The sequence below is a fragment of the Heterocephalus glaber genome, unplaced genomic scaffold (genome assembly GCF_053883595.1).
Source record: "Heterocephalus glaber isolate CG9 unplaced genomic scaffold, H.glaber_assembly_v1.0 deba00001556, whole genome shotgun sequence".
Classification (NCBI taxonomy): domain Eukaryota; kingdom Metazoa; phylum Chordata; class Mammalia; order Rodentia; family Bathyergidae; genus Heterocephalus; species Heterocephalus glaber.
The window spans coordinates 1,192,504-1,208,834 of NW_028258347.1; the positions used below are offsets into that span (position 1 = coordinate 1,192,504).

The following is a 16,331-nucleotide window of genomic DNA, read 5'->3' on the forward strand; positions in this document are numbered from 1 at the left end:
GGTGCCTAGCACAGCCCCACCTAGACCTGACCCTCTGCAGCCAAAATTGCACCTCAAGGAAGTGGAATCTCTCCCCACAGCTACTTTATGGTTCCCTCAGCCAGCATTTCCCGAGCCCAGCACGTGCTGGCGGTGCTCTGAACTTGGTCATGGGTGTCATCCGTGTGAATCCACACTGATGTGGGCCTGACCAGCTCCAACTCTGTGTACGCGTGTGCACGCCACAGCCTGTCACAGCGGATCACAGGCACAGATACCAGAACCACATTTGCCACGTGGGGGTTAGAATATGTCCTCTGAAGCCGTGCGCTGGATAGTCAACAGCGAATTCTGTTCCACACAGTCCGGCGTGAGGATTTATTCTTCCAATCTCTTTCCTTGCTTTAAGGACCTTTCTTTCCTTTATGCCTGCTCTTGGCTCTTCGGGATGGCTGATCTTAGCCTGCCTGAGTCTAGGCTCTGGGTCTGGACCCAGTGGACCTGAGGTTCCCCAGGCAAGGCTGCTCCTAGGCGAGGAGGGAGCAGCTGCCTCCCAGCTGTGCAGCCAGGGCTTGGTGCTGCTCCGCAGGGTCCTCTGGCTTTCAGAGCAGAGCTGAAGGAGCCCCGGCCACAAGCACCCAGCCCGCCTGCTCCCAAATGTCCAGGACAGGCATGCAGACCAGCCCTTAATTCTCAGAGGAAACACTGTCGCCCCAGCAGCGGGGATTGTGGGTCTCCACCTTTTTGGAACAAGTGGCCAGAGGTGTGGGGCCCCCTTCCAAGCACTCTGGTCCCTGGAAGGAAGGAAGGACGGGTGGGTGGGTGAGTGGGTGGATGGAGGGGAGACGCTGGGAACAGCGGTCGGCCCCTCTCCTGTGCTGGGGGCTCTCAGCTCCAGCCCCGAGGAGGGGCGCTGGGGGGCACGGGGGAGGGCGCGGGCGGCGGCGGCGCGGTCGCGGGGTGGCGCAGGCGGCCGCGCGGTCGCGATGTCGCCGTGCGCAGGCTGAGGCCGAGGATGGGCTGCGGGGGGAGCCGGGCCGACGCCCTGGAGCCGCGCTACCTGGAGAGCTGGACGCGCGACACCGAGTCCACCTGGCTCACGGGCAGCGACACGGACGCCGGCCCGGACGCGGGTGAGTGGCGGGGTCGCGGGGTCCGCCGGAGGGTGGGGCGGGGACACCAGACCCCACGCCCGCACCGGCCGGCCCGACCCGGGCCCTGTCCCCACGCGCGGTGGCCTGTGGGCCGGGACTGGCGCTCTCTCCCTGCGGCCGGCGGGTGTGGCCCCTGCTCCGGCCCCTGCTGGGCGCCGGCTCCTCCTGGGCCTCAGCGCCTGGGGTCCTGGTCCGGGGCCTGTGGTTCCGGCCCAGCTGCTCTCAGAAGTGGCTCCGTCCAGGGCCTGCGGTTCGGTGCCGGTGGGGCGGGCGCAGAGGGACGGTGGGATGTGGTGGGGAAGCGCTCCGGCCTCGCCTCGCTGTCAGGAGGCTGTCTCGGAGCAGACCTAGGAGCCACAGCCCGACCCCGAGCTAAGAGTTGCTGACGCTAAAGACATGGTGACGCTAAAGACAAAGCCCTGGGTGCTTAGCACATGAATGCTGGCAAAAGCCAATCCGTGGAGGATCCATCGATATTTAGCTTTTTAAAAGTTGTAACTGTTTCCTGACCGTTTGTGTTGGCATTGGAATCATGAACCCTAAAATGGAAGTTAATGAGGAACATAATGTAGATTAGATGGAGGAGGAAAGATACATGAGCTACTTTTAAAAGACTAAGTCCGTGCCCATAAATCAGCCAGAGCTCCCCTTTAAGCTCGGAACAGGTCTCTCCACCCTCTAGGACCCAAAATGCCTCCTCTTTGTTTTCTTTGTTTTTTCCTAATGAGAGGCTCTGGCTCTAGTGCGCAGGCTGGCCTCAAACTCCTGGGCTCAAGGGATCTTCCTGCCTCAGCCTTCCGAGTGCCTGGGACCACAGGTGCATGCTGGCCTGGATTCTCTTCCACATAAACCCAGGTTTGCTTTTTAAACCCCAGGGCTGTCTGTGAAAGCTCGCACAACACTGGGTTCACCTCTGAATTTCCCGAGCCACAGTGACAGTCATAGGGGCCATTCTGTGTTGCCCTCACTTTCAGTGAGTTGCCACGTGATATGGACCAGCGGCAGCATCAGGGTGAGGATGAGGAGGGCCCTGGATGGCGCTCACTCGGACGTGTCGGTGGCTGAGGGTCCTGAGGGAGTGTGGCGCTTCTCTGCAGGGTCCTGGCCAGGACAAATGGGAGCAAAAATCCAGCTGAGAAGAACAAAGTACTGATCCAGAGCATTGCCTTGGTGGTCGGGAGCACATGATGGGGGTGTGCGTGTGCATGTGTGTGTGCACGCACACACGTGTGTGAGTGTGAGAGTTGCCATGGGCTGGCAAAACACATGTGTGTGCACTGCGTCTCCTCCAGCAGGCATTCCTGGTCTGGCAGCAGGGCAACCTTGCCAGCAGGGGTCCCGAATGCCTGGTCCTTGGGGCTGTTCAGCTCCAACCCCCCTTGCCTCTCTGAGCAGCGCTGTCTCCATTCCCTTGGAGGACAGGGATGGAGTAAGCAGCCCTCAGGTTCCTGCTGCTGTCAGCTCCAGGCCTGCAGAGCCCGCCATCGGGGAGAGCCGCGCACCCCTGGGTCTCGCCGCTGTGGGCCTGGGTCACCGACCTCCTGCCTGGGCTTTGCCCAAGAGTGCGGCCCTTGGCTGCTGGGGACACTGGGTGGCCCTGGGGGTGACGAAGCCAGATGCCACTCTGCTGTCTAGGGCAGTGCTTTTCTGATGGCTGGGATGGGCGGGAGAGCCTGGGTCGGGAGAGTCCACAGTGGCTCCCTGTCCAGGGCGTTTGGGCTCCACGCCCACACCCACACGGCTCCCAAGCTGCTCCTTCCCCTCTCCCTCAGTCTTTGGTGTCAGGCTGAAGCCACCTTCCTCAGGCCCAGCAGCTCCTGTAAGAGTGACCGAGGCTGGGGTCCAGGGGGTGAGTGGGAGGAGCCAGCCTTCGACCGCACGGCCCCTCCTTCCCCTGGAACCCTCCTCTGGCCCTTCCTGCTGTCAAACTTTCCCCCTTGAGCCCGGTTAGCCCGGGTTCTCCCAGGTCACTTTCTGACCCCACCGCAGCCTCTGTCCCAACTCTGCCCCCTTCACTGAAACATCTGGCCCAGCTCCGGCCATCTCCCTATCCTGCAGTCGTGCCTTCAAATCTCACTTCGGTGTCTCCTGAGCAGGACGGAGGGTGGATACATATCTGTTGAATGAGTTCTACATTTTACTGTAGGCGGGCAGGTGGGAAGCATGTTTTTCTGCCAATTCTTCAAAGGAAAGGGTTTATCATTCCTCTTTCTTACTCAAAAAGTGATCCTGAAGTGCACACCTGTCATCCCAGCTCTTCAGGAAGCGGAGGCAGGGGGTCACAAGTTTGAGCCCAGCCTGGGCAACTTAGTAATTTAGTGAGACCCTGTGACAAAATTTTAAAAAAAAATAGAAAAGGGCTGGGGATGTAGCTCAGTGTAAAAGGCCTAGATTCCTTTCTGAGTATCACCAGAAAATGAAAAATAAAAGAAGTTCTGCTGAGCCTCTGGTCTGTTTTGGAGCTTGTTTCCACTAGTCAGCAGAATTCAATTAAGGTTTTAGACTTGACTGTTGTGTAGGCTGGAATTTAAGACTTAACCAAAGCCACTGTATCTGATAACCATTGCTTCTGGTGTCACCAAATAGGTTTCTCTGTCGAAGAAGGACATCACATTGGCCTGGCAGGTTTAATCCTTGTCGGTCAGTGTGCTGGCTGTGTTCTTTCTGTGTCCAGGCCCGGGGACCACACCTTCGGCTCTGGAGCCAGAAGGTCATGGGCTGAAAAGGTGAACCAGAACGGACCTCTCCTCCTTTAAGGAGTGGATGTCACCCAGAATCCTTCCAGCTGAGCAGAGGGGGAAGCCTGTGGGATGGGAGGCTCCTGGCACAGCTCAGAGCCAGGGCAGAGGCCGGCGACTGTCCAGCTCGGGATGGCAGTGAGGAGAGGAAGTAGGCCTGCCTGACGGCATGGGCCCGGGGCTCCAGGACTGCGTCGCTGTGAGACATGGTCACTGTCGCTCACCGCCCTCTCCAGCAGCGCCATGTGACTCAGAAACAGCGACGCAGGGGCAGAGGGGCGTGGTGGCCACAGGCTTGGCCTGGCACGACGAGCCCCGGAGGCCTGCGGCAGTGCAGGGATCTGGGCTGATTCTTCAGGGATGGCCACGGGGCCATGTGGGACTGAAGCCTGGAGTGGACAGGAACCCCGCTTGCGGACAGCTGCACAGCACCGACCATTGCACTCTGGCTGGGTCCTTAGCCACAGGGCAGCACCATCCCAAGCAGAGCAGTAAGTGAAGAGAGCAGGGAGCTTCGAGGACTCTGGGCCATGATGCCCAGGAGCCGCTCATGACTGTGTGAAGTCCTGGATCTTCTAGGTGGCCCGCTGGTATGGACACTTCAAGTCTCTGGGCAGCAGCTTGGACAGCAAGGCCAAGGGAAGCAGCCCAAGGGCATCTGGCCAGCAGCCACAGCCTGTTTTGCCTAACTTGTCACAGAAATGCCCACGGAGCTGGGTGTGGTGGTGCATGCCTATTATAATTCCAACATGCAGGAGGCTGAGGCAGGAGGATCACCAGGAGTTCAAGGCCACCCTGGGCTACATAGTGTAAGACCAGCCTAAACTCAGCCTACATAGGGAGACCCTGTCTCAAGAAAACAAAGAGGGAAAAGACAGGACTCGACGTGGCCACGCCAGCACTGCCAAAGCCACTGTTGCCTCGCTTGCTGCTGTGTCTAATGCTGGAAAATGAAACCAGAACGCGGCATTCCTCCTAAAGAGGCTCCTTTGGTGCTGTGGTCCGGGGATTCTCCAGCAGCCCCCAGCCCCTCTCGGCAAATGTCACCGGCTACCAGGTGCCACAGAGCTGCAGATCTGCGTCCTCTCCCCTGGAAACACTAGCAGGAGGCTCCCGCACCAAGGCCTTGGTGTCATGCAAAACCCCAGACAGACGAGGTGCAGGGAGCACTGCATCTGTCCATGGCGGCCACCACAGGACAAGGGGCGCTGCCCTGGACCCAGAGCAAGAGACTGAGCTGTTGATCTCACAGAACGCCAGTTTTCTCTGGAAAACAATGGTGGGCAGCTGAAACCAAGTCCCAAGAACAACATGGCTTCACACCCCTCGTCCTGCTCTGCAGGCTGGAAGCTCGAGGTCAGGGTGTCGGCAGGGCTGTTCCCTCTGAGGCTGAGGGGAGATCCCATCACCCCATCTCCCCTGGCTCCTGAGGGCTGCAGTCCTCTTTGGTGCCGCCTGGCCTGTGGAAGGAAGGATCCCTCCTCCCTCTTCAGGTCTTCCCTCGGAGGTCTCCCTGCGCACTGGTCTCAGGCTCCGAATTCCCAGTTTTACGAGGACACTGATCCTGTTGGCTTAGCAGTAGCTTGGTTACCCCGCAGACGTCCCCTCCCCAGCAAGCCCACATTCTCATGGACCGGGGTTAGGACTTCAGCATGTGAAGGGGGCAGTTCAGACCACAACATTCCAAAGGGGCTTCATCTCCATGAGGTGCTGGCTTGGTGCAGGGTACAGAGATGGGGCATGGGCAGAAGCAAGAGCTCAGGGGAGCTGAGCTAGAAGGGGCCTTTGCCTGATCTGGGCCACAGGCTCAGGTGTCCTGGAGTCTCGGTCAGTCTCTTCCCTGGGACACAACACCTGGCACCCACACCGGGGCAGGTTTATTTTGGCTCCCAGAAATGGACTGGCAGGAGGGCCTGGGCAGAAAGCAGCTCACAGGCTGGTGGCCAGAAGGCGCGTGAAGGGAGGAGCCTGGGGCAGGCGGTGCTCCATCTGGCCATGCCCCCAGCGACCACCTGTGCCCCAGGCCCTGGCTCCTCAGCAAGCCGCTTTCACTCATGTGGGGATCAATCCACCACTTCCCCATCCATGAGTGCGTGAGGCTTGGGGACATCCAGGTAAAAACCGGAACAGTTGATTATCCTGTCTGCAGTAAGAAGGGAGTCAAGCTGGCAGCACAGTGCTGCGACAGAAGCCACATGGTCTGTTGGGAGCAGCTATGGCCAGACACGGGAAGAGCCAGGCACCATCGGCCAAGAACAGGCCAGACAGCTGCCCTCACTGCGGAGCCCAGCAGGGATGTGTCCAGACACTCAGGCCCTAGAGCCAAGGCCTGGAGGGGTCCAAGCCCGGCCCTGCTGAGTGCAGGGTGAGTCGGGAGAAGATCCCTGGTGATGAAGAGGAGCTGATCTTATTCCCTAAGAAGTGATATGGCGACCAGAGTGCACTTCGGTGACCGTACCTGGCGGTGGAGTCCCCTTGTCCATCCTTGGTTAGAGTTGTTTTATGTGATGCTCGATGAAGACGGTGGGTGGATGTGTCTGAGACAAAAGCTTCTAAATCAAGCCCAGGAAAGAGGTCACAAGAAAGACCCAGCTTCATGCACACAGCTGGCGCACTCATTCGGCTGCTCATTTTGACAGTCACTCAACAAACGTGGCCAATACCAGGCATGGGAGCAACAGCAGTCTGGCCCCTGAGCTGGCAGAGATCCCAGGCTATTGGCAGACAGCACGAAGAAGCCCGGGCTGTGAAGAGGGACTCTCGGAGCAGGCGTGACACTGCCAGAGACACTGCAAGAGCAGGAGACTTCCCAAACCTTTATAAACTGCGCCATTCATCACCTCGTGTTTCTTGGGGTAGCTGCGAAACAAGCAAAGGCCTGCATTTGGCAAAGGGGGCATGGAGAGGATGGGAGTGTTTTCTCACCATGCAGCCAATCAGGGAGATGAGAACCCAGTTCTTTTCCTAGCACTGCCCACCTGTGCCGAGTTGGCAAATTTAAACATCAAGCCAAGTCCAGCAAGATGAATTGCAGCAGAGTAAATGCAGAAATCCCAGACGGAGTGCTGAAGCCACAGCGCTCGTGCGGGATCTACTCGCAGCCTGGAGCGCTGCCAGTCCCCAGTCACTGGCCAGGTGCGGGCACACACCAGAAAAAACCCCGTGTGCTTGATGTCACAGACCTCCAGTTTAGTTTGCAGGGAAGATCTGCGGGCTTTTAACTAATCACAAGCTCAGCATGCGTCATCCAGGTATTGTGGCAACAAGAACAGAAAAACAAATGCTAGCCTGGTCTCACCCACGAGGAGCGGTCTGCCTGGCTGCTCGGGAGGGGCTGAGCGCCAGGTGAGTTGGCACAGTGAGTCCAGCAGGTGAGGATCATGGGAAGTGCCCCCTCAAGAGTGGGGAGGGCTCCTTCCTCTGGTAGGGATGATGAAGAGACAGCCGTGCTGCGGGGCCAGTCTGAAGTAGCCAGAGGCTGGCCTGGACACTGCGCACCCCATGGTAAGGCAGCCCGTTCCCCGGGAATGTGGAGTGCACCCTGTGGGCTTGGAGTCAGAGAGAGCCAGACTCCAGCCCTGGCCTGGAAAGTTGCACTCTAAGGCTCCCTCCAGTGCCAGTGTGCTGCACGCCTGTAACCCGGCACTCATAACTCCTTCACTGTACTGGCCAGAGGGCTCAGGGACTCAGGTGGACACCAGAACTGGGCATGGAGCCGCAGAGTGGGCGGGGGCTGGAGGAGGGGCCCCGCCCACCGTCTGGGCCAGGAGGGCTGGGTGTGGCTGCAGAAAGGAATGGAGTTTAGCAAGCAGGCTGCGTGCTGTGCGTGCCAGGGAAGTCTGCAGGCCAGGGCCGGTCTGTGAGGGGGTGAGGTCAGGACCTCGGCTCCTTCGCCATCCTAGGCGAGTGAATTTCATCCTTCGGACTGCTTATTTCAGACGGGAAGAAGAGGAAGTGCAGACACCCTCACCCACCCCAGGTCTCTTCCTTATCTGTAGAACTACAGTCCCCACAGCTGTGTGCCCTGGGGCTCCTGCTGCAGTCTAAGAAATCAAGCTTCCAGCTAAGCAGAGGCAGCGTGCTGAATGCATCAGTGTTCTTTGCAGGCAAGAGGGGAGCAGAGAGGGAGCAGAGGCCAGCAGGCTGCAGGAGGGCGGCTGCCTTGTCGGAGAGGAGCGGAGCCGGGGGAAGGGGGAAGGAAAGAAGCAGCGAGGAGGGGAGAGGCTGCCGGAAACCGAGGCGGCGTGACTGCCGGGATTATGACTTTAGTGTTTTAATATTTTCATGTGTCAAATGGGTGCACAAGGTGAATGTTTGCTGACAAAGCCACGTGTGCTAATTCCTAAATACTTCCTAAAAAATGCAGCGACCCTTTGCGTGTCAGTCTTGCAGGGTGGTCTTGGACCTTGGACTCAGTGCTGTGGACAGGAATGGGTGGTGGGCTTTCCTGGAAGGTTAGTGCCAGCCGGAGACCCACCTGTTATACTGATGTCCCCAGGCACCGATTTCCAGTTCTCGGGGATATTCATGGGGGTCCCGGGCAGGGTCTTGCTGATTCGCAGGGGGAAGCTGTGGACAGCCGACCCGCAGTCTAAAGAGGTGACCGTGTTTTGTGTTCAGTGAAATCATCCCACTGTTGCCTCTAAGGACTGGACTCTGCGCAGGAGGAAACCGAAAGGGTTTGTGAAAACAGCCGGGCTGTTTGAGAGACAGTTGCCATAACAACGGGCAGGGCCTCAGTTACAGCAAAGCTAAGGAGGATGGATGCAGGTTGCAGCTCTCCATAGATCGCCCTCCGAGGCTGCTCCCAGCCGTCTGACAGGCCTGCTGGGCTGGTGGGTGACGTCTGAGCTGAGGCCTCAGGAGCGTGGCTTCATTCAGCAGTGCCAGCGTGCGCCAGGCCCTGCATGTCGGTCACCGTATGGAGGGGGGCCGAGAGGGGCTCCCTGTCCTTGTGCACACAGGTTGTGAGGTGGGAGCCCTCGGCCTTCCTTCCCCTCTACCTGCTCCCAGGCTGCGGCTCACTCTGCTCCTCTCCGCCTTCCACCCAGACCTTTGCCCCAGCTTTGGAGCCATCCAGATCCCTGCACACCCCAGTCCTTCTCCTCCAGGGGTGCCGCCTCAGGCCTTTCTGCTCAGTATCCAGACTTCATCACACAAGGCTGAGTGCCCACACCGCAACCCAAAGTTACCCATTGCGAGTCCCAGCATGGCCCCCGTGTGCACTGTTCTCGACGTTGGGCTCCTGGGATGATGTCGGGGCGACTTGGCTCACGCCCCAACAGAAGGCTCTGTGTGCCCACTGCAGCATGTGTGCCATCTGCCTGCAGCGGGCTCTCCCCGCTGTTGGGGGCCCAGGGTGCAGGCAGTGACATGGCGGAGGGCGCCCCCTCTGTTTCTCCAGGCAGCGGCCATGGTCACCGGCCACCTGTCCCCTTCCCTAGGGCTCCACCCTGAGGTTCACGGGGCCCTAACCAAAGGCTGGGAGGGAGGCTGTGGTCCGAGAGTGCACGAGTCTCAGGCTCCCCAGCAACTCGGGGTGCCAGCCCACGGGCACTCAGGTGGGAGCCTGCAGCCATGGTGGGTGTGGTTGTCAGCTGGCCAGGCGGTGAGCATCTCAGGCTCTGCTGGGGCCACGTGATTTCCTTGCAGCTCGTGGGTGTTGCTGCTCTCAGAGCCGAGGCAGCTCTGGAGTGTCCAGGAGCAAGTGCGTCAGTGTCTCATGTCCCGGGGCCCCGTCTTGTCCGGGTGGCTCAGGCTGAATCAGGCTGATCACCGTCACTGCCCCTGTAGCAGGTGGAAGACAGGAGCAGTTCAGCCCTAACGAACCCTGTGTGGCTCTGGACACCCATGCCTGCAGTCTGCCAGAATGGATGTGGACGGGACAGCTGCAGGGGCAGGCTCATTTCCTGCCATGATTGCAGCTTCCAAGGAGATTAGATCGTCCCTGGTGTAAGAAACAAGGTCTTATCTATCAAAAATACAGACAGGAGAGGGTCTCCATTTTGGACTGTGGTCCACCCTGGGCGGCCCCTCCTGCACACACTAAGTTATGAAAAATGCTGAGAACACAGCTACAAACCAAAGATAGCCAATGGACAGCCAGGGGCTTTCTGTTCCCACACCCTCGCCTGCTCTTCCTTCCCCTCGGCACCCCTCACATCCCCCACTTCGTGCCGTTTAAACCAGAGCAGCTGGAATAGATCATGAACCTTCAGCCCAGCGGGGAAAGGTCAGCTACTTCTTTCTCCTGCGGTAGGGATGAGGCCAGCCTCCTTCGTCCTGAGCCTGCTACCTCATGCTTGCACCTTCTGTAGGAGTAAAAACCTTGTCTGGTTGAGACTTCTTGCCCCGTGTCTGTTTCCAGCACTGACAATTTGAGTCTGGGGCTTATTTCCAACACTGGCAACCTACAGCCACGGGGGTGCTGTACTTCAGCTTTGTTCTGTAAACCACATTCTTTTTTTTTTGGTACTGAGGATTGAACTCGGGACCTTGGGCTTGCAAGGCAGGCACTGGAACCACTGAGATAAATCCCTGGCCCTGTAAACCACATTCTTGATTTGGGGGGATTATTGTGGCATCACTCAAAATAAGGCAGAGGTGACTGCAGATTGATTTCACCTCCTTTCTGGTTCCCACAGGGGTTCTCCCAGCTTGGGGTTCCCAAGTGTTGAGCCCCCCACTGTCAGCACAGGCCACTGTTGATTCGGCCAGAACAGCTGCTGTTTCCCAGCCGGCCTGTTCCGACAGCCCTGCCTGTGCGGAGATCTGGGAATCGTCAGCTCCTTCACCTCGGGACGGCTGCAGACTGCGGTGCCAGGAGAGGGCTTTTCAAAAGTCTCTGCATTTCTGGCTGCCCTGAGCCTGGCAGCCAATGAACGGGGTTCTGTTCGTGTGTTTGCTTTCTCGAGTCAGTGTCCCTTGGCCAAGAGGGCGCTGCCAGCCATCACATAAGCCTCAGCATGCCCAGGGCACTCCTAGAAGGGGCGTCGCTGAAATAGAAGTTTCTAAAAATGTTAACAACAGGACCCACAGAGAGTGCACCTGTGCTCCTAGCCCCAGTATTTTTATTTGCACATGAATTCACAGTCAACCAAAACGATTCTTGGAACCCCTAAGTCCCATAGCCATATGCGAAAGACTGGCAGAAAGTTGTACGAGGTGACTTACACATGTACACACACACACACATACTCATGCACACACACGCCCTCCAGATGATGGTGCTGGGGCCTCTTACCCTAGTGTCAGCATTTTTAACATAACACTTTTTTTGGTATCAGGGATCGAACTTGGGACCTTGTGTTTTGAAGCAGGTGCCGGAACCACTGAGCTAAATCCCTGGCCCCTAACATAAAATTCTAAACATGTAAAAATACAAAACCTGAAAACGAGAAGAAGAGAGTGTCCGGCAGCCTCCCCGGCCCAGCCGTGGCGCACGGCACCTCTCTCCACCTCTACTGCGACTTCCCTCCCCAGCTGGACAGTTTGGAAGCAGATTCCGGAAGCTGTGTGACCTCATCACACACACTTCAGTATGAATTACTAAGGGACTAGGGATTGTTTAAAAGATGTTCAGTCAGGCCGTCTGAACAGTTATTTTTGTAGGTTGAAATAGTGTATTATCAGCGATTCCATGTGTTTCAACCCATTGTAGAACCGCAAAGCCATTATCATGACTAAAATTAATGAAAATGCCTGCGTTCTCTAATAAAAATCCAATCACTATCCAAATTTCTCCAGTGGCTTCATAATTTTCTTTTTTATAATTAGTTTGAGTCAGGGAACAATGTCTCCATGTTGTTGGATTGATGGTTTGCGTAAGTTTCTTTTAATTCATGAGTTTCCCATTTCCCCCCTACCCCGTTTATTGCTGAAGAGACTTGTGTTTTTGTTTCTTGTCATCCCCCATGCTTTGTTTTGTGTGGATTGCAGCCCTCACGTGTTTAAAATGTTCTTCTAAGGCTGGGAATTTAGCTCAGTGGTTCTGCTGCCTGCCTCGCAAGCGCAAGGTCCTGCGTTTGATTCCCAGTACCAAAAAAAAGAAAACCCAAACAAAAATGAAATGTTTTTTTATTCAATTAGAAGGAAAATGTTCGGGATGTCTGTCGTGTGACCTGGTGCTTAATTAAAACATAATGTGTACTTGAAAACTTCGGAGAGTAGATTTTAAATGATCTCCCCTCAGAATAATGTTTGTGAGGTAATACATATGTCAATTAGCTTAATTTAGCCATTTGATGGTGTAGACATATCAGGACATCATGCTGTGTACCATGTGTATGATTTTTTGTCAATTAAAATTTAATACACTGAAAAAAATCTCTATCTTCCCCGTTACAACCACAAGATTATGGGGTTCGGGTTTTCAGCAAGACTCCTTCCTGGGCTGTGCTTCTTGCAGTGGCCGGAGGAGCCCTGCAGTGGCTGGTCACCTCTCGTTTCTGTGTGACACTAGTATGGCTTAGACCCTCTCGCTGCCTTTCTCCCCAGGTCCAGCCTGTCCATGGGTCCAGGCCTGTTCTTTGGACCCGTTTCCTGGTTGGATGGCTCTGTCCTTTGAGAACAACCGAGATATTTCAGGAAGCAGAAAGTCCCTGAGGCCATTGCTGGGCTTCTGCCGTCAGTGGAGCAGCTGGGGCTGGTCGGGCAGCTTTCTCTCCGCACCGTCCGGGGGTCTCTGTGTGGCTAGCTTGGGCCCGTCACGGCACCGTGCAGCCTGTGTGCACAAGGGTGAGCTCCGGGGTGCCCCGGGAGTGCGACCTGGCCGCAGGGGTTCCGTGGCACCTGCCGCTGCCTGTGTTCTCTTGCATTCAGGGAGGGGATTAGGCTCCGCCTGCCATGGAGGCATAGGGAGGTTCTGCACAAGCCTGGGTTTAAGAACTGCAGGAGGGATCTCAGGTCTTACAGGTCAGCCTGCTGCGGTTTCCCTGATCCGGAAAAGACAGAAACTCCTGGGTCAGAAACAGAGCAGTCTATGATGACGGCTCAGACGCCCCCGGGTTTAGCAGACCCCGCTCGGTGCCGGCCCCCCAAGTCCCATGTGGTGAGGCACCCAGGGCCTCCGCTGGGTGTCCCGGGGCTCTCCGTCCCTGCGCTCTCCCCTCGGAGGTAGCAGTGAGCCCCTGGAGAGCCGTGCAGCTTCCCTGGGCCTCTCCACAGCCCTAGCGCACAGCATGGGCCGGCCGCGCGCCCTGCAACCCCAGCGTCTCCCTCGGCGCCGCGCCCCTGCTTCTCTGCCCTGAGTGTGGCTCCTCTGGCCCATTCTCCTCTTCCGCTCCTCTTTCCGGGTGCCCATTCCTGGCTCATGAGGATGCAATTCTTGGCCCCTTTCCCAGCCTTCCCCGGCTCAGAGTCCCCTGCGGGCTCCCCTAGGGGACGCGTGGTCCCCTCCCAATGACCCCAGACCCCATTTCCGACTCCCTGCTCAACAGCTGACTCGTCAGCGGGAGCCTCAGGTCCCCGTCGCCCGAAGCAGCTGGGCCTCGACTTGCACCCCTGCCCAGCACTGCTGGGAGCCGAGGTTACACAGCGGCGACCTGTGGTCTGCTTCTCTCCAGCCAGGAGGCCCCTGTCGCCTGTCTCAGTCCACACCCATGGGAGGCTGCTCCTGCACTGTCTCCTAACGGCAGTGTGGCTTCCTGTCATGAGGGCGCCAAGGGCACGCCTGTCCCTTTCCGAGCCCCTCTCCTGCCTGTGCAGTTGGTTATGTGCATGGGGGAATAAGATGACAAGCAAGGGGCAATCGGTGAAAGAGAAACTGCAAAGGAGCTGGGGCCTGAGTGATCCAGGGGACCCCGGGGTGCAGACCTTGGGGTCTTTGGGAGACACCGAGACCCCAGGCCACCAGGGAGACACTGGCCCCAGGGCCTGGGGTGCCGTAGCCTTCCGCAACAGACTCGACACTGGCCTGCACTTTCTTCCTGTAAAACAGGATCTGTTTTTGTGTAGCTGAGCGTCTTACCGACTTCGGGCCACCACCGTTGTAACCATGGGACAAACCCAGCGAATCCTTGGGGTCACCCCGGGCACTCAGGTAGAGGAGGGCACACGGCTCTGAAGGCCTCAGTTTCCTCATAATGACCCCTCGCCCGAACACAGGTGCAGACTGAGTGGCAGGCTGAAGGTCCAGGACTCTGGGCTGCGACCATGGCTGTGACTGAGGCACCCCGTGCCCTGCCGGCCACCCCCGAGCTGCCAGCGTGCCCGTGTGCGAGCGCTGTCCGGGTCTGACTGTCCCCAGCAGGCTCTGCATTCCCTGGAGTGGCCCACACAGTCCTGGGAAGGGGGTCACCTCCACCCCGGGTCCCCCGAGGACCCCAAATGTGCACTTCTGCTGCTGCAGGCCCTGCTCAATTCTTGGGGCGCACCGGCTTCTGGGGTCTTCGCTCTCCTGTGGGTCTCTGCCCCACAGTGCAGCAGGCAGCTCTGGGTGGTTTCATCACCGAGATGGAGAATAAGAGGGAGAGGAAAGGAAGGAAGCTAAGCTAAGCTAAGCGCCGCTCTTGATGAAGAGCTGGGGGAGAGCCCTGTTCCCCCCGCCGGTGGTCTGGGCCCGGGAATGTCCTGTTTCCAGGGCTCCCTGGATCAGGTGTGAGGCGGAGCCCCTGGTAAGGAGAGGGAAATCCGAGTTTCATTGTTGTCCTGCAAGAGCTGACTTGATTTTTGTTCTAAATCTCCAGAATGCATAAAAATATATTTGACTCCATTTCCGGGTTGAATTTGTTCAAACCCAGGGAACACAGGAACCAATTATGCGAGAGCGCCTCCCAGGAGCTGGGGAGGATCCTCTGAAAAGGAAATCACACCTCTTACTCTCTTTCTTTGTGTGCATGCTCAGTACAGTTTCCACCCTGGGCTCCTCGTGCAGATGAGGAGAGACCTGGCCCGGCACAGAGGATGCATTCAATAGAGAGGGACTGAGAACACTTGACTTCCAGTTAGTGCTCAGCACTGGCCACAAGACCAGTGGGAAGAGGATTCCAATAACTGGGTGCAGGGGCCCTGCTTCATGAGTCACTTAGGTCTACTATTGTGCTAGTGGTCTGTATTAATTTTGTTACCTCTTTTAATTTTCTGTGCTGTTGGTTGCTGAAGGGCAGTGCCTGCACTTTCTACCCTAAATGGTAGGAGGCGCCTTTGAAGTGCTAGAGTCCTCCTGGCCCTTGGACGGAGAGACGATGCTGGTAGCGCTGAGGTCTAGAGCAGCGCTGTCCTGAGGACTTTCTGTGACCATGCGGGCTGCGCCTGTCGTGTCACAGGGCACTGCGGTGGGCTAATGAACTGAGAACTGCAGTGTTCATGTAAATTTACACGGCCCAGTGCAGCTAGCAGACAACACGAACAGAAGAAGAGATGGATAACGAAGACAGTCACACAGTTCACCAGTTGTAATTGTTGTAAATGCTACAAAGGACAAGTCCGGTACTAGGGGAAAATACAACTGGCAAACGTAACCTCACCTCAGGGAGCTGGGATCCCATTATGTGAGCTAAAATGGGGTGAGCTTGGGCTTTTGGGCCAGAGTTGGGGTTGGTGTAGGAAGCTTGTGCAGCAGAAGGAGCAGCGTGTGTCCTGCCCTGAGGCAGGAAGAGCAGCACTTCCCAGATACCCAGGAAGCCACTGGGGCAGAGGTGGCAGCAGGGAGGAGGGGACAGGGCTGGATGCCTGTAAGGATCTAGATGCAATGGGAACAGCAGTGAGAAGGTGCCAAAGGGCTCTAAGCGTAAATGTACCCTGATCCAATATGATGACGTTTCTCTCAAATTTATACAAGCACATGACTGAGGGTCGATTGGTTCTGTCAGGGCTGTGATGAAAACCAGGGTAGCCCTGTTACGATTCCCAATTCTTCGGCTCCCTAGGGTACCGACTTCAGCTCTGCACGCGGATTGTGCTGGTATTTGCTTCTCAGTCTCTGAGCCTATCAGCTTCTCAGGCCTGTCTGCTGATTGTCCACACGGAAGGCCGATTTCACTGTCTCCTCGCACGCCCAGAGGAGCAGGAGCACAACTTGATTAGGTCCGGGCTCATCCGAGGACCTCGAAAACCTGCCCACCGCTGAACCACACAACCCAACTGCGGTGACTTTTCCTTTCCCACACAATGTTTCACATTTCATTTTGTTTCGTGGATTTTTTTTACTTGACTCCATCCCAAGTTCACAGCAGACCCTCTTCTGGCTGTATAAATCTTCTTTCCATCCGCTCAAGCACATTGCGTTCTCTCCATTCTTTTCCTTTCTGGAGGAAGTCAGCCTTCGAGGCTCGTGACAGCGCTCTCTCTCCTGGCTGCACACCCTTCATCCCCATCCGCCCTTGGCGTTGCCCTCGGCCTCCCCAGTGCTCTTTCTGATGTGGAAAGACTGGACTTCTAACCTCAGGTCGTTTGGATGGTCCCAGATTCGCTTGTGATGACTCTTTCACAGCAGTCATCCAAATGGAAGCGGAAGACGTCC

General features: G+C 57.1%; 1 protein-coding gene across 4 annotated transcripts in view; it reads left to right on the forward strand.

Moving 5' to 3' along the window:
- The first annotated feature begins 964 nt into the window (after positions 1 to 964).
- The window catches only part of Baalc (BAALC binder of MAP3K1 and KLF4), a 34,241-nt gene continuing 18,874 nt past the window's right edge, over positions 965 to 16,331 (forward strand). For 2 of the 4 annotated variants that reach the window (XM_087190762.1, XM_004850243.3), the window contains exon 1: positions 967 to 1,112. In XM_087190762.1, the coding sequence (XP_087046888.1) occupies positions 995 to 1,112 (118 nt within the window). In that variant the 5' untranslated portion in view covers positions 967 to 994. Of the gene's footprint in view, positions 1,113 to 7,242; positions 7,376 to 16,331 lie in introns of those variants that run through there. The other 2 variants (XM_004850245.4, XM_021262751.2) reach the window with 2 other exon arrangements.